Source organism: Pelophylax lessonae, assembly GCF_965119305.1.
Source record: "Pelophylax lessonae genome assembly, chromosome: 7".
In the NCBI taxonomy this organism is placed as follows: domain Eukaryota; kingdom Metazoa; phylum Chordata; class Amphibia; order Anura; family Ranidae; genus Pelophylax; species Pelophylax lessonae.
In genome coordinates this window covers 178,885,077-178,907,454 of record NC_138774.1, presented here as the reverse complement: position 1 = coordinate 178,907,454, position 22,378 = coordinate 178,885,077, and the positions used below count along the sequence as shown (strand labels likewise).

Below are 22,378 nucleotides of genomic sequence, written 5' to 3'. Positions count from 1 at the left end.
AGGTCACAAAAGTGTGAAAGGGGCCTTCAGTAATCAGGGTATAGTGTGCCCCTTTCAATGCAGAGTGACCACAGCGTGCCCCCTTTCAATGCAGACTGACCACAGCGTGCCCCCTTTTAATGCAGACTGACCACAGCATGCCCCCTTTTAATGCAGACTGATCACAGCGTGCCCCCTTTCAATGCAGACTGACCACTGCGTGCCCCCTTTCAATGCAGACTGACCACAGCGTGCCCCCTTTTAATGCAGACTGACCACTGCGTGCCCCCATTCAATGCAGACTGACCAAAGCGTGCCCCCATTCAATGCAGACTGACCACAGCATGCCCCCTTTCAATGCAGATTGACCACTGCGTGCCCCCTTTCAATGCAGACTGACCACAGTGTTCCCCCTTTCAATGCACAAAGCCAGTGCTCTTACCTGCAGTGGCGGCTTCTCCTCGAGTCCTTCCGCCTCCTCCTCGACCAATGGCATGTGTTCGCCTTTTCGGCCAATCAGGAAGTGGGTTTCAAACCCGCTTCCTGATTGGCCAGGGGGAGGATTCATGTTACAATAGCGAATTGTAAATGGGGGGCGGATGCAACGATTGTGCGGGCCGCAGGTTCCCCACCCCTGGTCCAGTGGAACAGGCTCAACTTGATTGCTCTCAGTTCCAGAACGTTGATCGGGAGCTAGGACTCTTCCAACATCCAGGTCCCTTGAACATTCAGGGTGCCCAACACTCCCCCCTAACCGGCCAGACAGGCATCCGTCACCACCGTCCAGAATACTGGAAGGAAGGATTTCCCGTGGAGAAGATTCGGAGAGCTGAGCCACCAATTCAGGGAGTCCTTGGATCTCAGACTCAAACAAATCAGACTGTCCAGGGATAGAGGATCCTTATCCCATTTGACAAGGATCTCCTGTTGCAAAAGTCTCGTGTGGGCCTGAGCATATGGTACGGGTTTGAAGGAGGACACCATCAGGCCCAGCACCTGCATAGATGACCTGGGAGACACCAGGTCGCAAGCCAGCAGCGACAGAATCGCTTCTCTTAACTTCACAGGAGGTAGAAATACCTTTGCTGAAGCTGAATCTAGGATCATCCCTAGGTACTCCAGTCTGGTTGTTGGAAACATGGCAGATTTCTGAAGGTTGAGATTCCAACTGAACTGCTTCAGAGTGTGAATGGTCACCTCCAAATCCCGTTCCAATGTCACAGATGAGTCCGCTCAGAGAAGAAGATGGTCCAGGTACCCCAGAATTGTTATTCCTCTCTGTCGCAGCAGAGCGAGGATAGGGGCTGACACCTTGGTGAAGTCCCAAGGAGCAGAGGCGAGACCAAACAGTAACGCCACAAATTGAAAATGGTCCTTGCTCACCGCAAAGCGGAGGAAATGTTGATGACCCTGGCAAATAGGGACATGGAGATAGGCATCCTTGATATCGATCGAGGCCAGCAGGTCCCCCTGATGCAAGAACGCCACCACTGACCGCAGGGACTCCATGCAAAATTTCTGGACGCGCACAAAGCGGTTCAGAGTTTTAAGGTCCAAGATCGGACGCAATTTGCCCTCCTTCCGTGGAACAGTAAACAGGTTCGAATAGAATCCTCAAAAGCGTTCCTGATGAGGAACCGGTACAATCACACCTTGTGACAGCAGCATATCCCAAATTGCTTCCTGCAGCCCCGCAAGGCGGTCTGGGGACAGCTGAAGATTGGAGGGAAAAAAATCTGTCTGGCGGACGGGAACGAAACTTTATCTTGTACCCGGACTGAATTACCTCGTGGACTCACCTGTCATGCAACAGTGAGGTCCAAGGATCTGGGAAGAAATGGAGACGTTCCCCCACCCCTGAAGTGGGTGGGGGCGCCCCTTCAGGCAGAAGAGGTCTGCTTGGAGGTGCTGGGGGCAGAGGATTTCGGCTTACCAGCCCACCGCTTCCCAGATTCTTTTCCGTCTGAGGTATGTTTGGTTTTCTGCGAGACACGGTCACACGAAAAAGATGCTTCTGAGCTGTAAAGCAAGAACCTTGCTTACGCGAGGGAGACTTACCCTTAGTCAAGTGAGGAAGTAGTGTGCTCTTTTCCCCAGTGACCGTCTTGATCAAGTCATCCAAGGAGGAACCAAAAAGGCGATCACCCTGAAAGGGAAGATCCGCCAAAAGCTTTTCAGAAGCCTGGTCGGCCGACCAAGACTTTAGCCAGATCGCACCTCGCACACTTACCACTGATGCTCTGGCCGCGAGCGGAAGAACGTCTAGGTTAGCATCGCATACAAATTGCAAAGTCTGCAATAATTGGTCAGCGAGTTCCAGGGCAGATGACGGTAACTGAGCCTTTACCCATTCAAACATAGTCTGAGAGAATAGAATGGTAGTCAGGGCAGGCCTGAGAATAGATCCCACTACTGTATACAGGTGTCGGGATAAGACCTCAATACGTCTGTCAACCGGATCAGGGAGAGATAATGATTCTGCCACCGGTAAAACCGTGGCCTTGTGAATACCGTATACCTGGGGGTCCACCTGAGGGGGACCGTCTATTTGCGTAAGATCTCTTCCTCAAACGGGTAGCTCTCTAGCCAAACATTTGGGAATTGCAAGCGTGCGATTAGGTCGCCGCCATTGTTCCTCCACCAAGGCGGACAAGGGAAAACCTTGGCCGATTTCTTTGCCCTGAGGGATCCAAAGGATACCAAGGCGCCTTGCGATTTAGAAATCGCATCTGTGATTTTTAGGGTGTCCGTCACTGAGGATATCAAAGCATCTACCAGCGCCTTTTCCTGTGCCAAGGCGGGTGTGGAAACATCCTCTTCCGCGCCAGAAAAGTCTGAATGCGGGGACGTATCCTCCAAAAGGGGGTCTGCGTCGCCGGCGACCATATTGGCCTTTAGAATCTGAGGTCTGAGATGAGACAGGCGAGAGCCGAAGGCATTTCTTATTAAATGCTGCCGCAATAACTTTGTCCATTTTTCTGGACATTTCTTGCATCGCAGACAATAAAGTCACATCATGAGCGTAAGAAGTGGGCCCCAACATCGGGGGTCGCAGACAAACTTGGGGAATCCATGTTAGACATATGGCCAAACAGTAGGATTGTACAGTAACAATGTAAAGAGCAGACAGGGAAATGGGGAAACACCGGAACCTGCCCCGCAAGGGGTTAAACAGAAGCTTCCCCTGAAAACAGGAGCAATGGCCTAAGAAGGAGCAATCCGCGCCCAATCGCCAAATATTAACACCCCTGAGGCTAAGTGAGGTTACAAAGGCACCACATTGCCCAGCAAGTCCGCCGCTACCGGCGTGCACTGCGGCTTTAAGAGGCAATCGCGATGCACGCATCGCTACTCCGGGGGATAATCCTAAGCCCCCTAAAAAGCCTGAAACCCCTCTGAAGATGAAAAGGTGAAGGCCAGGGTAATTACACTCCTCTAGAGTAGTTACCACATGGAGAACACAGCAAGGTCCATCAGCAGCATGGAGAAGAGAAGGTAGAAGGAAACGCCTCCACCCACAGGAGCCAGAAGCTCCTGTGCTGTTTTGTCTCCGGCTCCAGCAAAATGGCCACCAGCATTACAGTGATAGGGATACCCAGGCAGGCTGCTAAAGCCTGTTAAGGCTGCAGGCCACGGCAAAATGACGGCTTCACGCCGATGAGCATGTGACCTCGGGCCTAGTGAAGCCTAACCTATTAACAGGCCTGGAGGTGGGCGTCCATCCTGACAGACTGCCTCTGCACCGCAGTGAGGGCACTGTTGGCAAAGGGGCACACTGTGACGTAGGCATGCCAGGTGTGTGCGTCCCGGGAGGGTGTTTCACCCGCAGGCCAGTCCCTGTCCGTGGGACTATAGTCGCTATGGAGACCCAGCGCGCAGCTACGGTCTGCAAGCGCTCGCTGGCACAAACTGGGAGACCGTAAGGCTCTCATATAGCCAGTCCGAAACCCAGCCGGCATTCCACAGGAACTAGAGTCAGATGCAACAAAAAATAAAATAAAAAAAGGTTCCTTTCAGGACGTTTAGAACAGAGCTAGGACAAAAAGGTCCCAGCAGGGAGCTGTTTGGCCACTCCTAAGACCAGGCAGCTAAAACTGAAGATGGAACGGTGAGGCCAGAGGTAATAACCCAGGGACCCCGCCCCCCTGGGCGTGTCAAAGCCTTTGGCTCTACCTGGTCGCTCCTAGTGGGAGGGGCTTATTATCGATCCGTCTATGATTTAAAGCAGCAGCTACGTCCATCGGTGGGAGAAAGAGAAAGCTGCGTTTTTCAGCGTTTTTTGGCATTGGTCAGCGTTTTTCAGCTTTTATCAGTTAGAGCGTTTTTACAGCAGAAAAACTTCTCTCAAAACCCACTAATTCTGGGGTTTTTTTCAGCTAAAAAACACCCCTGCCAACAGCCTTTGTGTGCATGGACACATTGGATAACATGCTGGGGAATTTACTGGCTGCAGAAAAAAAACATCTGACGCCGAAAACAGCAGCTGTAAAAGCATCCAGTGTGCATGAGGCCTAAAACTCAGTAGAAGAACTTTACTGTACAATGAAAAAGGCTGATAAATTCACAATGTTTACCATGCAATAAGTGCAATATTTTAAAATACACTGGCTTTTTTTTGTTAAAACATGTAACAGGGAAAGACATATATACTTGTAAGAAAATTAAAAATCCTTTTTTTCTTTTGGGAAAAAAAGACTTGAAGGGTTTCTGTCCTGAAGAGATTTCTTCTTAAATATTAGTCACCAGAATAGGTGACTCCTTAGTTATAGCTATAGATGCACATTAACTGTTAAAAACAGATATTTACCTGGCAAATAAAACCCAGAAAATGGGTCAGAATCAGCCCCCAGGATCATGTTGGATATTCTGTCGATAATTCCTTGCTGTGCCAAGTACTGGCGCCCATGATGTGTGGAAGCTAGAGTTGTGATCATCTCTGTGCAGGTAACTCTGTAGAATGCCCAGAAAAAAAGAAATATTCTATACTGTCAACCTGATACTGATAACCTGTATACTTCATGCTATACCGTCACCAAATCTAATTTAAATATAAAAGCCAGGATGATGCCAAAATAGCTGGGGTTGGAAGGCTGACACGTTTCAGGAGACATGCCCCTTCTTTAGAGCTAAGCCTACCAGAAAGAATTCACAATTTATATTTTCACATATTCCAAAGAACCTCCCCTTCAATAGCATGCCAGGGTGGGGCCCCTCCTGTGCTTTTTTACAATTGTAATTGTTGACAATTGGTCTTAACAAGAATGACAATTGTTTTTAATGACGATTTTATACTATTTTTCATAATAAAATATTGATTATTTTATTATGTGTTTTTCTGATCTATTTGGCACCTTAAAAGCCCTAAAATTCTCGGAAACAATTGTGTGCTTTTTTTTACAGTTTCTGGAGTTTCACAGCTTAAGAAGGGCAGCATTACTTGGAATATTATGTGTATACCACTGGAAATAGGACAAAGTAAGCACCAGCCGCGGAACTACCAGGGTTGCAGCAGTCGCCATTGCGACTGGGCCTTGAAGTTCCACCACTGTGGGGGGGTCCGTCCATTCTGGCTGTGCTACTGTTAGGGGCCACCTGACCATTCATTCCGCCGTGCCGGGGGTGCGGCCGGCCACTGAGGGGATGCTGAGTTGAGCACTGGAGTCTCCAGAGTCTGAAGCCCCGCCTATCCTCTACAGAAAGAGAGCTAAGCCACGTAGAGAGGCGGAGGTGGACACTGACAAAAAAACATGTTAGCTGACCATCAGTTATCAGCAAGAGTCAGAGGTAGTGGTGGGAGGATGACTGATCCCACCCCCCTCACCATCACCGCTGCCACTGATCCCACTCCCCTCACAACCACCGCTGCCACTGATCCCACCCCCCCCCCCCCCCACCACCGCTGCCACTAATTAGGGATGCACCGAAATGAAAATTCTGGGCCGAAACTGAAAATGCAGGATGCCCTTGGCCGAAAACGACTTTTTTCCCCCAAATGATTTTAAAATAGATAGAACAGGGGAATACACCAAAAACAGGCAGCAACGTACACCTGTCGCTGCCACCCTGTCACAGTATATGTACTGTGACGGGTTGGCAAGTGGTTAATTTAATTACCAATGGTATTTGTATTATGCAGCATGAGGGGGTTAATGTATTGCCACTGCTGGTCACTGATGCATTAGTGACCGACCAGTGGCAGTTAATTAACCCCTTTGTGCTGCATTAGTGTAACCAGTATCAGTGTTAATTAACACTGGTTGCACTAATACTGGTTGCACTAATGCAGCACAAAGGGGTTAATTAACTGCCACTGGCCGGTCACTAATGCATCAGTGACCAGCAGTGGCAATACATTAACCCCCTCATGCTGCATATTACTGATACCATTGGTAACCTCGCCTCAGTTTCCCCCCCCCCCCGCGTTCCTCCCCCTGCCTCAGCGTTCCCCCTCCCCCTGCTTCAGCGTCCCCCCCCCCCTGCCTCAGCGTCCCTCCCCCTGCCTCAGCGCCCCCCCCCTGCCTCAGCGTGGCTCCCCCCCCCTGCCTCAGCGTCCCTCCCCCGCTGCCTCGGGCGTCCCACCCCATCCCAATGATGTAATCTCCTTACTCTCAGCTCCAGTCCTCCTGTGTCCTTCCTTTCAAAAGACGTGCCTCTGGCAGGCGGCCGAGTGGCCGCTAATAGCTATAATTAAGTGAGCCCTTCACTTCCCTGTCAGCGGAGATACCCGCCTGATAGGGAAGTGAAGCGCTCACTTAGTTACAGCTATTAGCGGCCGCTCGCCCGCCCGCCCAGTGTGCTAGTTCATTCATGCACATCGTAGTAGTAGTAGTGACATCAACGGGAGGCGGGCCTTTTTGAAACCTGCTCTGGTTGCCGAAATTTAGGTGCACTACTACCACTAACCCAACCTCCCCCCCCCCCCCCCAACCACCACCACCGCTACCCACTGATCCCACTCCTCTCTCACCACCACCATCGCTGCCACTAATCCCTCCCCCCCATAACCACCACCGCTGCCACTAATCCCACCCCCCCTCACCACCACTGCCCACTGATCCCACTCCCTCACCACCACCACTGATCCCACCCCGCCACCACCATCATCCCCGCCCACTGATTGCACCCCCCTCACCACCACCACTTATCCCACCCACCTCACCACCACCACTGATCCCAGCCCCCTCACCACCACCACCGCTGCCACTGATCCCATCACCCCTCACCGCCCCTGATCCCACCACCGCTCACCACCACCGCCACTGATCCCACCCCCCCCTCACCACCACTGATCCCACCCGCCCCACCACTGATCCCGCCCGTCACAACCACCGCTGCCACCCACTCTCCCCCCCCCAACCACCACCGCAGCCACTAATCCCACCCCCACTCACTATCACCTCTGCCACTCATCTCTCCCCCTTCACCACCACCTCTGCCACTCATCCCATCCCTCCACCACTGCTGTCACTGATTCCTTCCCAATACCATCACCACTGACACCCATCCCATCCCATCCCACTACCCATGATACTCATCCCCCCCGCCACCGCCACTCACCCCATCCCACCACCGCTGCCACTGATTACATCCCACCACAACCGCTGCCACTCATCCCATCACAGCTGCCACTGATTCCATCCCCCTCCCCAGCACCACTGCCACTTATCCCATTCCATCCCCCCATCACTACCACCACCATTCCAAACCCAATGCTCCAGGGGGCCCATGCCACACCCCTGTACACCTGGTTATGGAGGGGCGGTGGGGTGGCATATAGAGGAACCAATCCCCTCTCTTCTGCAGGAAGAAAATGGAGGGGACAAGTTCCTCTATATGCCATCCCCACCGCCCCTTCTATCCAGGTGTATAAGGGTGGAAAGCCATGGTGCGTCTTAATTTCTTAATTTTTTTGCCACTAGCTTTTGGAAACTGCAGAAAGAAAATTAAAAAATATTTTTTTGCACAAAATTGTCAGTTTTACAGCATGTTTCTCACACGCAGCATGGGCATACCTAGAATTACACCGCAAAACTTTTCAATGTTTGGACTGATTATACGGCAGGTAAAATAGGTATTGAACACATCACCATTTTTCTAGGTAAATACAGTGGGTACGGAAAGTATTCAGACCCCCTTAAATATTTCACTCTTTGTTATATTGCAGCCATTTGCTAAAATCATTTAAGTTCATTCTTCTTCCTCATGAATGTACACATAGCACCCCATACTGTCAGAAAAACACTGAATTGTTGACATTGTTGCAGATTTATTAAAAAAGAAAAACTGAAATATCACATGGTCCAAAGTATTCAGACCCTTTGCTCAGTATTTAGTAGAAGCCCCCTTTTGATCTAATACAGCCAGGAGTCTTTTGGGGAAAGATGCAACAAGTCTTTCACACCTGGATTTGGGGATCCTCTGCCATTCCTCCTTGCAGATCCTCTCCAGTTCTGTCAGGTTGGATGGTAAACGTTGGTGGACAGCCATTTTTAGGTCTCTCCAGAGATGCTCAATTGGGTTTAAGTCAGGGCTCTGGCTGGGCCATTCAAGAACAGTCACGGAGTTGTTGTGAAGCCACTCCTTCGTTATTTTTGCTGTGTGCTTAGGGTCATTGTCTTGTTGGAAGGTAAACCTTCGGCCCAGTCTGAGGTCCAGAGCACTCTGGAGAAGGTTTTTGTCCAGGATATCCCTGTACTTGGCCGCATTCATCTTTCCCTCGATTGCAACCAGTCGTCCTGTCCCTGCAGCTGAAAAACACCCCCACCACAGCATGATGCTGCCACCACCATGCTTCACTGTTGGGACTGTATTGGACAGGTGATGAGCAGTGCCTGGTTTTCTCCACACATACCGCTTAGAATTAAGGCCAAAAAGTTCTATTTTGGTCTCATCAGACCAGAGAATCTTATTTCTCACCATCTTGGAGTCCTTCAGGTGTTTTTTAGCAAACTCCATGCGGCAGCGTTCATACACATTTTTACCAATAAAATTCCATGACTTTTCCATGACTTCACGTAAATATTCATGACCTAAAGTTTCATGAAATGTCTATGTATACATGTTAAATAAGCAGAAAATCCATGTCACACCCAGCATATTTTTACTAAAATAAATGACAATCTTTGTAGTGTACAGTACCACTACAGTTAGGGTTTCGTTTCTGGATACAACACGACTCAAATTGGTCCCTTGTTTTACAGTGGATGAGATGGAAGCACCGCTGCTGCAGCTGGGAGCCGGTGTCACTTCAGGCGCACGGGTGAAAAAGCCAGCGATTGGATTGGAAGCTGTAAAGCACGCAGCTGCAGACTGGTGCTTTGCACCTTTAGCGTGGCTAGACAGCGCTGCCTCTCCCATGTTCGAAATGTCAAACGTTTTACGACACACACTGTACATTTAGCACATCCCGGGTCCTGAACTTTCTCCAGCCACCTCACATACTTTTCATCATGAAGCCATACATTTTAAAGCTGCATTTCCCTGGCATTGTTACCCTGTGAACACACTAACTTTAGCTGAAATTGTGTTACCCCCATAAAGTTAACTTGTAATTTGACCAATATACTGTAACTGGAGAAAGAAGATTAATGGCCGCTCCTGCTTGGGGATAAAGCTTCAGTTCAGGCAGTCATGATGGAGGTGCACCCGGACTGGTATGGATGGCAAAGTCAGATGCACAAAATGAGGCGCTTACTCTTTAGGCCCAAGCCACAGTCATGATGGAGATGCAGGTGGACTGGTATGGATGGCACAGATGCACAAATGCGGCACTTACTCTTGTCTATACTCAGGGATCAAGTCCTGGGAAAAAAAGTGTGGGGCTGTGGACATGATACAGGAGGTGGTCAGGGGCTGTGGACATGATACAGGAGATGGTCAGAGATTGCGGACATGATACAGGAGATGGTCAGAGGTTGCGGACAGGATACAGGAGATGGTCAGAGGTTGCGGACATGGTAGAAGAGATGGTCAGTGACTGCGGACATGATACAAGAGATGGTCAGAGACTGCAGACATGATACAAGAGATGGTCAGAGACTGCAGACATGATACATGAGATGGTCAGAGACTGCAGACATGATACAAGAGATGGTCAGAAACTGCAGACATGATACAAGAGATGGTCAGAGACTGCGGACATGATACAGGAGATGGTCAGAGACTGCGGACATGATACAGGAGATGGTCAGAGACTGCGGACATGATACAGGAGATGGTCAGAGACTGTGGACATGATACAACAGAAGGTCAACAACTGCGGACATGATACAGGAGATGGTCAGAGACTGCGGACATGATACAAGGGATGGTCAGAGACTGCGGACATGATACAAGAGATGGTTAGAGACTGCGGACATGATACAGGAGATGGTCAGAGACTGCAGACATGCTACAAGAGATGGTCAGAGACTGCAGACATGATACAAGAGATGGTCAGAGACTGCAGACATGATACAAGAGATGGTCAGAGACTGCAGACTTGATACAAGAGATGGTCAGAGACTGCAGACATGATACAAGAGATGGTCAGAGACTGCAGACATGATACAAGAGATGGTCAGAGACTGCAGACATGATACAGGAGATGGTCAGAGACTGCGGACATGATACAGGAGATGGTCAGAGACTGCGGACATGATACAGGAGATGGTCAGAGACTGCGGACATGATACAAGGGATGGTCAGAGACTGTGGACATGATACAAGAGAAGGTCAAGAACTGCGGACATGATAGAAGAGCACTAGGGGGGCCGGAGAGCACAGGGCAATCAGAGAGCACTGGAGGAGCTGAATGGCACGGAGGGGGGGGGGGGGACTGGAGAGAATTAAGGGGGGGTTTGGAAAGCATTGCAGGGTGGTTGGAAGGCGCAGGGGGGTGGAGAGCACTGGGGGGGGGGGGAAGCAGGGAAAACCAGGGGGATGGAGAGCACAGGGGGAGGGGGAGGGGGAGGGGGGGACTGGAGAGAACTGTCTGGGGGGGAACTGGAAATACTGAGGGGGGAGCCAGGGAGCATGGGGGGGAGATGAAAAGCACTGTGGGGAGCTGAAGAGCACAGGAGGGGGGCTAAAGAGCACTGAGAGGGGGGTTAATAGCACAGGGGGGGGGTTAAAGAGCACTGAGGGGGGCCAGCAAAGGAAGTTGTATAGGAGGGGGATGGGATGGGGCAGCTGCATATAGATGAAATTAACTTTCCATATTCCTCCTGCAGCCGCTGAGGAGGAGGAGTACCAAACGTTCAGCGACAGCATGAGGAATATTGAAAGTTAAATTCATTTCTATGCAGCTGCCCCATCCCATCCCCCTCCTATCCAGCACACAAAACAAGGCTGCTCAGACACTCTCACTGACCTTTTTCCTGCCACTGCAGCTGCCTTCTTCACACGGTGATGCGGGCTGCCCGGCGGACACCTGCCTGACACCCCCCAGTGCGGCGATGCGGGCGGCTCGTCGGACACCGGCCTGACACCCCCATGCGGCCTGACACCCCCCTAGTGTGGCGATGCGGGCGGCCCAGCTGACACCCCCCAGTGTGCCTCCCGGTTACCGCACCCCCGCTTCATCACATTCATGCGGCCGGCCCCCCTCCACTATGCGCTTCCGTTGCCTGATTGGTTGTAATCTGCCGGCTGCTGCTGGCCAGTCACAGTCTCAGGGCAAACCGCAGCCAGCCCTCCCCGTTGCCAGATTGGTTCATCTCCTCGGCTGCTGCTGGCCAGTGACAGTAAGGGCAAACCGCGGACCTGGAAGGACATAGACGCTTACACCAATTTAAATATGTGGCAATAAAATCATTAGGCAATAAAATAATTAAGCATCCACTTCCCGCTCCTCCACAGTGGCGAGTTCTCATATTCCATGACTTTTCCAAAACCTAGTGGGGTTTACTCATTTTCCATAACTTTCTCAGGCCTGGAAAGTGTCATGTCAAAATCCCATGCTTTTTCCAGGATTTTCATGACCGTATGAACCCTGATGCGGGCTTTCATGTGTCTTACACTGAGGAGAGGCTTCCGTCGGGCCACTCTGCCATAAAGCCCTGACTGGTGGAGGGCTGCAGTGATGGTTGACTTTCTACAACTTTCTCCCATCTCCTGACTGCATCTCTGGAGCTCAGCCACAGTGATCTTTGGGTTCTTCTTTACCTCTCTCACCAAGGCTCTTCTCCCCCGATAGCTCAGTTTGGCCGGACGGCCAGCTCTAGGAAGGGTTCTGGTCGTCCCAAACATCTTCCATTTGAGGATTATGGAGGCCACTGTGCTCTTAGGAACCTTAAGTGCAGCAGAAATCTTTTTGTAACCTTGGCCAGATCTGTGCCTTGCCACAATTCTGTCTCTGAGCTCTTCAGGCAGTTCCTTTGACCTCATGATTCTCATTTGCTCTGACATGCATTGTGATCTGGAAGGTCTTATATAGACAGGTGTGTGGCTTTCCTAATCAAGTCCAATCAGTATAATCAAACACAGCTGGACTCAAATGAAGGTGTAGAACCATCTCAAGGATGATCAGAAGAAATGGAAAGCACCTGAGTTAAATATATGAGTGTCACAGCAAAGGGTCTGAATACTTAGGACCATGTGATATTTCAGTTTTTCTTTTTTAATAAATCTGCAACAACGTCAACAATTCTGTGTTTTTCTGTCAGTATGGGGTGCTATGTGTGCATTCATGAAGAAGAAGAATGAACTTAAAAGATTTTAGCAAATGGCTGCAATATAACAAAGAGTGAAAAATTTAAGGGGGTCTGAATACTTTCCGTTCCCACTGTATATTTCTAAAGGTGTTACTGACACAAAATGTTCACCACATGTCAGTAACAACACATGCAACACATGCAATCCATACAAAGAAAACCAAAACAAAAAGGTTCAGAAATTAGGTTGTGTGTGTAATAAAATGGATTGACAGGGGGAAAAAAATTGGATTTTTGTACTTACCGTAAAATCCATTTCTCTGAGTTCATCAACGGACACAGCGCTCCATAAATTATAACACCTCCTTGAGGAGGTTATATTGCCTCCTCAAGGAGTAGGACTAGGCGGAACAAAAAACACCTGGCTACGCCCATGGGCCATCCTCAGCTTGGTATATAACCCCCCTCTCTGCTCTAGGTAATCAGTTTGGTAGCAAGCAGTATTAAAAGTATCAGAACTCCATAGAGGGGTGGGTGCTGTGTCCGTTAATTAACTCAGAGAAATGGATTTTAAACTAAAAACAAAAATCCCATTTTCTCTTTCCTTCATTCAACTAGTGGGATGTCCAAAAGCAGTGCCAAAAGGAAAATGAGGGGTGGGGAAAATAACCCAAGGCTAAACATAAGAGCCCTTAACCAGCACACAGGAGCCTTAACCGGGTGGAGCCCCGTCTGAAAAAATAGAATTGTTGCAAGAATTTACCGTAAAATTATTTTCTCTGAGTCCTCTGACAGTGGCAGCCCTTGCATATGTTTTTCACTATTGGGTAATAATAGTGCCCTCTGCAGGAGCAGGCTAGGTAGTGAAAACTTATTTAAAAAAAAAAGCTTTACACAAGACACACCTTTAGGGGCTGTCCCTCTAGACATTACCCTCAGCCACACAGTGCTGCTAATCCATTTCATAGCAAGCAGTACAGGAAGACAACCAACCCCAAAACAGAGGGGCGGGGGCTGCGACTGTCAGAGGACTTTTACGGTAAGTTCTTACAAAAATTCTATTTTCTCTTACGTCCTCTGACAGTCGCAGCCCTTCCATATGTTCTTCACTATTGGAATGTCCCAAAGCAGTGCAGGTGTGAGGGGTGGGAAAAGACGCAACCAACAGAGCGGTAACGTGCCAACAAGGCCAGAAAATAAAACGCGGCCAACAGGGCAACAGAAGCTCAACCAACAGGAGCTAACCCCAGAACAACAAATTTACCCCAAGAAGAGAAAATAAGTCTCTTTAACAAACTGCAGAACTCAAAACTTTGCAGCCATAGGAAGCAACCGAGGATGCCACCATCACGTCAATCTTGTAGAATTTTGTGAAAATGTGCACAGACGACCAGGTTGCCGCTTTGCACACCTGAGCCACAGAAGCCTGATGGCGAAAAGCCCAAGAGGCACTCACAGCTCTAGTAGAATGTGCCCTCACAGGGAAAGGAGGCACCTGACCCTTGAGTTAATAGGCCTGAACAATAGTCTATCTGATTCATTTTGAAATGGTTGCAGCGGACGCAGCCGAACCCTTCCGAGGTCCCTCAGGAAGGACAAACAGGGAATAGGACTTCTGAAAGGATTCCGTGGTCAACAGGTAAACCCTGGTCGCCCGAACTACATCCAATGAATGCAAGGCAAATTACTTGGGATGCTTAGGCTTTCGCACAAAGCGATGGCAAAAATAATATCTTCATTGAGGTGGAAGGCAGAAACCACCTTAGGGAGAAAAGAGTGGTTGGGTCGCAGAACAAACTTATCCCTATGAACGACCAGGTAAGGCGAACGGTAGGACAGAGCCGCCAATTCAGACACTCTGCGAACAGAAGTGACAGCCACCAGGAAAACAACTTTCTGGGACAACACAGGCAGTGGTATTTCTCTGATGTTTTCAAAGGGAGGTCGTTGCCAAAAGGACAAAACCATATTCAAATCCCACAGAGGCAAGGAAGCCCTCCGTGGAGGAGCCAGATGAAGCACCCCTTGAATAAAGGGGCAAATCAGGGAATTAGTCGCCAAAGGACGCTGGAAGAAAATGGCCAAGGCCAACACCTGACCTTTAATCCTGCCCAACGCCAAACGCTGTTCCACACCTTTCTGCAATAAAGCTAGGACCCACGCTCCTGAAAAAGAGCGAGGATGCAACCCTTGTGACTCACACCAAGCAATGTACGCCTTCCAGGTACAATGATAAATCCTACTGGAGGTAGCCTTCTGAGCTCTCAGCAAGGTAGGAATAACAGCATCAGAGAGACCCCTGTCCTTCAACCACCATGCCGTTAAAGCCAGAGACCGTAAAGCAGGATGGAAGATCGGCCCTTGAGGCAGCAGATCTGCTCTCAGAGGTAGCCGCCAGAGAGGCGTTACGACCATCTTGACGAGGTCCGCGTACCAAGACCGACGAGGCCAGTCTGGGGCCACCAGAATCACTTGCACCTGTTCCAACGCCAAGCTGCAGAGGAACCTGGACAACACTTGAATCGGTGGAAAGGCGTAAAGCAGCTGATAGTGGTGCCAAGGCTCCACCAACGCGTCCGTGGCGACTGCCAGAGGATCTCGAGCCCTGGCCACTAACCTATCCACCTTTTTGTTGAGATGAGACACCAACAGATCCACATCCAGAGTCCCCCAGCGGGCACACAGAAGACGAAACACCCCTGGATGCAGGGACCATTCCCCCTGGTCCAAGGACTGATGATTTAGAAAGTCCACCTGTCAGCTCTCCACTCCCGGAATATGAACAGCAGAGATAGCTGGAACGTGCGCCTCAGCCTAAGTCAGAATCCCGGCCACATCCTTGGCTGCCCGGCCACTCCTGGTGCCCCCTTGATGATCGATGTAAGCCACAGCCCTGGCAATGTCGGACTGCACCCGAACCGGGAGACCGTGCAGCCGAGGCGTCCAAGGAGCAGGCAGAGTTAGATCACCCTGAACTCCAGGACCTGGATCGGAAAGGAAGATCGACAGATCGCCCAACAGGGTCGGGTGATAACCCGCTCTCAACAGGAATTCGTCCATATACCCGAGGAGCGCAATCCCCCCCAGCGGGAACAAGGCTAAGAACCCGGTCAAACCTTGGTGAAGCCCCAGGGTACCCAGGCACCGGGAACAGGGGTGAATAAAAGACCCCGAAACCTTTCCTGCCGAGGAAATGGCACCACCACTCCCTTCGCAAGCGAAGCCCGCACCGCCTCCCTGGGAGCCCATAAACGATCCCGGAGATAAACAGAGACATGGTGGAAAGAACCTGTCTGCCAGGCGAGACCGAAATACGGGCTTGAATCCTGAACTAATTAGTTTGTGAACCCATGAGTCCTGAAACAGTGACGCACAGGATTCTGTAAGGCAACGCAGATAGTCCCCCACCCCCGAAGAAGGTGAGGGTGTCCCTTCATGTGGAGGATGAGCCATCCTCCAAACCAGACTGGCTATGCTCGGATTCTTTCGGACCAAGCCGTCTCGTCCTCTCCGGAGGCTCTGAACGGTTTACCTTTTTTCCTGCACCCCAGAGGCACGAAAAAACCCCAGTTGAGCCTTGAAGGAAGTATCCCGCCGCACGCCGGGTGTTTTACCCTTCACGGAGTGGGGCAGGAGGGTACTCTTGTCCCCTGTGAAAACCTTGACAATCTTATCCAAGGGGTCTCCAAAAAGTCATTCCCCCAAGTAAGGGATATCAGACACAGTCTTTTTTGAGGCATGGTCAGCCGACCAGCTCTTCAACCAAACCATGCGGTGGAGTGCGACCCCTACCGTAGATAACCTTGCGACCAGAGGAGCCTTGTCCAGGGCCGCGTCACACAGGTACACCATGGCTTGGGCCATTTGGTCTACCAGGTCAATGAGAGTCGGAGGGACCGACTCCAATACCAAGTTGCATTTATCCACCTTGATCCATTCAGTAACCGTCTGTGAAACCAGCATGGAAGCGAACACAGGCTTGAGGAGGGAGCCCACCACCAAATACATGTGGCGGGAAAGTGACTCCACGCGCCTATCCATTGGATCTTTAATCACCACCGCGGATTTATTCAACCTGGAAACAGTGTGGTCCACCCTAGGTAATACCGTCCAGCGATTGTTAACAGGGTTCGCAAGAGGGTAGCGGCGCTAAAATTGCTTAGACCCCGCCAGCGTGGGCTTAACGCGCCGCCACTGTTTGTTCACGATATCGTGAAACTCCTTGGGGCAGGGGAAAACCTGACCCGACTTCTGGGCTTTGCGGCACCTGAAGAAAACCCGCTTACCTGACTGGGTGGGCTCATCATCAATATGCAAAGTCTCCCAGACGGAGCGAATAGGTGCTTCAACTAGAGCGCGTTCCGGCGCTGCAGCGGAGGAGGACTCCCCCTCCCCTTCTGAGTGCGAGGACTGAGACCCCTCAGGGGGGGCGTTGTCCGTGGCAACCATATCAGGCTCTGAGTCCGACGCCTGAGAGGGCATCGGCCATTTGTGAATATTACCTTGAGACATCATAAGATCAACTTTTGATGTCAAAGTTTCAAGAGCAGCAGATAAAGAAGCTAAGGAAGGTGCTCTGGAGGTCCCTGAAGCACAAACCAGATCAGTGGGGAAATTTTTATCCTGGGACTCCATTTTTACAGTAATATAAAAAAATGGAACACTGGCCCTTTAAATCTGCGAATTTCGCAGTCCGCACCACCGCTGGAGTCCCTCTTTAGATTGCTAAATAAACTGAAAAGCACTGTTTTCAAGGATAAATGGCAAAAAACATGAGAGAAAAGCCTCCACAGTGTCAGAGAGAAAGTGAAACGAACCGCTCTCCTCGCTCTGCTGCAGGAAAAAGGAAGATGGCAGGAGGAAGTGACCTAATCTACTAGAGGCCGAACAGTGCCCTGAGCCACACCAAAAATGGATGCCAATAGAAGCCTATGGGGAAAAAGTCACCGGGAAAATGGCCGCCGTCCTTACTAGGCGGCTGCCCACATCCAAGATGGCGCCGGAAACGACGCCAAAGCACATGTAGCAAAAAATGGCTGCTGCCCTCACAGGAAGTCAGCCAGGCTTGCCCTCACCCAAAATGGCGGCCGAAACAAAACGGCGCCGACAGTCAGGAACCCAGGACCCTGGCAACCGCAGGAATCCACAGGGAAGCCCCCCCAGGACGAGGCAAAAGCCCCACAACCCCCATGCAGCGTTTGCCGCAAGAGCGCCCCCAGAGGGAGCAGGGACCGTTCAGGGGGGACACCACAGAGACCGCATGCTCTGACATCCCCAAGGAGTGGGTCCACATAACCCCCCCCCCCCAGATGACTGTCCCAGGGACAAGGGGAGTAGCATCACTCACCATACCACGGACCGCGGGCTCCACTCCAATACGGGTCACCTCCCACCCTGAGTGGAGGTGCCGTCAGCCAAGGGGGGACGCTGCAACACAGGGCGTTCCAGGGTTGATGCATCCCGGCGAAGAAAATTCCTCTGCAGACTCGTCCCTATCAGTCGGGTCACCGTCGTGGCAAGGCCTGGGCAGACCACAACCTGCACAAACGGATCTAGATTATCCAGTGCGAGCCCCAACCCGGCTGTCGCTTGTAGTTCTCCAGGAGGATCCCCCTGACTAACTAGCGATAGTGAGTGAGAAAAATAAAAATAAAAACATTTCCAAAGAAAAATAAAAACTGAGACAGGAGTCCCAGCAGGGTATCCTAGTCCTACTCCTTAGCTAGGCAGCAAGAAACTGATTAGCAGTACTGTGTGGCTGAGGGTAATGTCTAGAGGGACAGCCCCTAAAGGTGTGTCTTGTGTAAAGCTTTTTTATTTAATACGTTTTCACTACCTAGCCTGCTCCTGCAGAGGGCGCCATTACCCAATAGTGAAGAACATATGGAAGGGCTGCGACTGTCAGAGGACGTAAGAGAAATAAAGATTTAGAGAAAAAACACCCCTCAAAAATGAAACAGCCCCTCTTAAACAGCAGCCTGCAAAACTTTGCGGCCAAAAGAAGCATCCACAGATGCCAAAGTATCTACCTTTTAGAATTTTGTGAAGGTATGCAGGGACGACCAAGTGGCTGCTATGCAAACTTGCGATATTGAAGCCTGATGACGAGAAGCCCAAGAAGCACTCAGCGCCCAAGTAGAATACGCCATGACAGGGAAAGGTGGAACCTGACCTTTAATGGAATAGGCTTTAGTCACCTTCTGTCTGATCCATCTGGAGATGGTAGCTGAAGAAGCGGCCAAGATAATGCCACCAATTCCGATACCCTACGGGCCGAGGTAATAGCCACCAAGAATGTCACCTTCTGGGGTAACGTAGGCAAGGGATTCCCACGAATATTCTCAAATGGAATTTTCTGGAGAACCGAAAACACCAAATTTAAATTCCATGGCGGCAAAAGAGACCATACAGGAGCAGCCACATGATGAACCCCCTGAATTAAGGTACAAACTAAATAGTGCGTTTGCTAGGGGTCACTGAAAGAAGATTACAAAGGCAGACACCTGGCCCTTGATGGTACTCAAGGCCAACTTCTGATCAGAATCAGACCTCGGTAAATCAATTCCCTGGACAGGGATAGGGAGGACCTTAGGTACTTCAGACATCACCTGAACCTTTGCAGGAATAAAAACTGCACAAGGAGACTCAGGACCTAAAAAACCTTTAAAAGGACAAGCTTTGTCCCACTTTCTGGGTACACCCAAAAATAAACATTTTGCGGATCTCCTTGATGCTCAACAAAAGAAGTCCACGGGGGCCGGAAACCAGTGAAGATGTCCCCCCACCCCAATAATGGGTGAGGGCAGACCTTCATGCTGAATGAGCCTTGTCTGCTGGTCCGGGGAAGCTAGCTCTAGGCTTGGCTTACCAGACCAAGGTTGCTTGGAACCTTCCCCAGGGAAGATTTAAAAGATCTATTTCCCTTATTCTCTGTCCCAGAAGCATGAAAGAATTTTCTATGGGCTGAGGAGGAGGGCCCCTGTTTGTGGCGAAGCTCCTTCCCTTTCCTTGACTGTGGCAAGAAGGTACTCTTCCCCCCCTTGATACCCCTAATAAAGTCATCCAGGGTAGCCCTAAATAAGCAATCGCCTTGAAAGGGCAGCTCAATTAAAGCTTTCTTAGAGGCTTGGTCTGTGGACCAATTCTTAAGCCACAGCACACGCTTAATCACCCCCGCTGAAACAGAAAGTTTGGACAGCACAAGCGCTGTATCCAAAGCTACAACACAAATAAACTGCAGCCCATGGACCAACTGGTCCGCTAAATCAACATAAGCAGCAGGGACCTGCTCACCCCCCAGGCCCTGGCGCAAAAGCTTAACCCATTCAGTCTGAGATACCAGGGCTGAGGCAAAGACTGGCCTCAATGCCGAACCAGCCATAGTAAACATGCTGCGTGCCACAGCCTCCACTTTGTCAGCCGGGTCCTTAAAGTACGGGGATTCCTCTGCTGGGATCACGGTTGCTTTATTCAACCTTGAAACAGGAGGGTCCACCACTGGTAGACTAGCCCACTTTTTTAAAAGTGGCTCCTCAAAAGGGTAACGTACAGCAAAACGTTTGGGGACCACAAATGGTCATTTTGGTTGTTCCCATTCCTTACAGGAAAACCTGTCAAAATAAGGCACTACTACCTTTGGAGTAGGGTGCGACTTGTGCATACCAAACGACACAGCCACGTCCGTGGCTACATCAGCCACATCCTCCATTTTTAAAGTCTCACGCACTGCAGTGATAAGTGCGTCTACCAGTGGTTTTTCATTCGCTGCCGAGACCATGGAGGAATCATCCTCCCTATCGGATGGATCAGGGGTGTCATATTAAGTCCCCCTGGACGGGCAGCGTTCAAGGTGGCATCAGGCTCCTGAGCCTTTGTCCACACGCCACTTCCACCCGGGACACTAAGGACTGCAGGAATGCCGCCAGTGCAACAAATATAAAAGCGGCTCTGTGCTCCGTGATTTATCTTTTCATACACCCACCACCGCTTTTATATTTACTAGCCCAGATCCCAGTAGAAGTCTTTTCAGAGGAAACGCGTTGGAGAGGAGGCGTGTCGCGCCTGCCACCCACGTCATCCGAGGTGTCCGTGCTGCAGCCGGACACAGGATACTGAAAGGCTCCACATTTACATGCCAATACCAAGACCTGTTTCCTGTAAGTACATTTGCCTATGTTTTCCTAATAAACCAAGGATAATACACTACGGGCGGTTCATTTGTTTCATTACATGGTATGCACTGGAGCTACAAGCTGAGCTAGATCATTGGAAGAGTGAATAAACTGATAGTCTGGGGAACACTCAGGGGGATACCAACATCATTATCCAATTTAACCAGGGGAATTATCTCAGATACGCAAGTTATTAGAGACATCTGGTAAGAGGCTCCACTGTGTGTCACACCAGGGTGAACTGTGCATGCCATTGCATAGAGTTAATGCCTGAGAAATTTATCTATCTGGTAAGCAGGATTGTCAGCTGGTGGTGAGATCCTTTATCACTTTAACATCACCTTCCTTTGAATATTTCAAGCACCCATATGTCAAGATACTTCAATTCATTTGTTATCACCTGATGGACTTTGATTTTGTTGTGAATCACAGTTTTGGACATTTTAGTCTCTTCAGCTGTTTGGAATTGTTTATTTTGATTTTATCACATTTCACACACCTTTTATGTAGTGTATATCAACATATTTGTTGTCCTACACATTTTGTTTAGCGCACCAACCCATTTTTCACATATTATTTTGCTAGGCACAGCTTCTTGGTTGCAGCTTTACACGTCAATAATTATCAGCGCACTTCACATATTCCCAAGTGACAGGGATAGGAGTGGAGATGACTCATATTTCAGCCGAGTTGTTTTAATGTAACTGCCGCGTTACACACACTGCCGTGCACCGGAAGTAACGAGGGTAGGCATTTCTCACGGGTAGCTTTTTTTCACGGAACACCGGGAAAGGATCACAGCACAGCCGCATACACTTACTCACTCATTCGGAGGAGGACTCACAAACTTCCGTTAGGCAGGGACTCGGAGGAGAACTCACACATCCATCCCACTGCAGCCCGCCCCACACGTTCAGTGAGTCTCACTCTCCGCCCTAGTTTTCTCAATGGCACATTCAGGGAACCAATCACGCTGTGAGTAGCGGCACAGCAAACCAATCAGGTGTGCAGGCACGCGTGATTGGTCAGGTGTGCAGCTGCTCACGGCGTGATTGGTTCACTGAATGTGCCATTGAGAAAACTAGGGCGGAGAGTGAGACTCACTGAACGTGTGGGGCGGGCTGCAGTGGGATGGATGTGTGAGTTCTCCTCCGAGTCCCTGCCTAACGGAAGTTTGTGAGTCCTCCTCCGAGTCCCTTCCCCCTGCCTATGCAAAATATCGAGACCTCAGCGATATGAATATCGCCTACGGCCGCAGAACGATAGTCGATATCATATCGACTATCGTTCAGCCCTAGTCCCGGGCACAGGAAGAGGAAACTAAGGAGGAAGAGGAGGAGCTTTGGAAACCCCACATGGCTTCAGTTGTCTCCAGCATCTCCCAGACGAAGGGAAAATGGCCTCCGTGACATCATCCGGCTACACCAATATGGCTGCCTACCGGAGACCAGCCAGATTAAGGGAAAATGGCCACCATCAGCTACAAACACTGAAGCATGCTGCCAGGATCTTTTCTGCACCCTCTGTGACGCTGCATCCTCTGTAGGACACATGTTTAGGGGGGACTCTGCTGCACCTTCTGCACTGGTCTCTGCA

The 22,378-nt window shown here is 50.2% G+C and overlaps 1 protein-coding gene across 1 annotated transcript in view; it reads right to left on the bottom strand.

The window, feature by feature from the left end:
- The window catches only part of PSMD5 (proteasome 26S subunit, non-ATPase 5), a 178,497-nt gene that overhangs the window by 51,841 nt on the left and 104,278 nt on the right, over positions 1-22,378 (bottom strand). Inside the window, exon 6 of the mRNA XM_082263579.1 lies at positions 4,787-4,929. Coding sequence (XP_082119705.1) covers positions 4,787-4,929 — 143 coding nt within the window. The remainder of the gene's footprint in view (positions 1-4,786; positions 4,930-22,378) is intronic.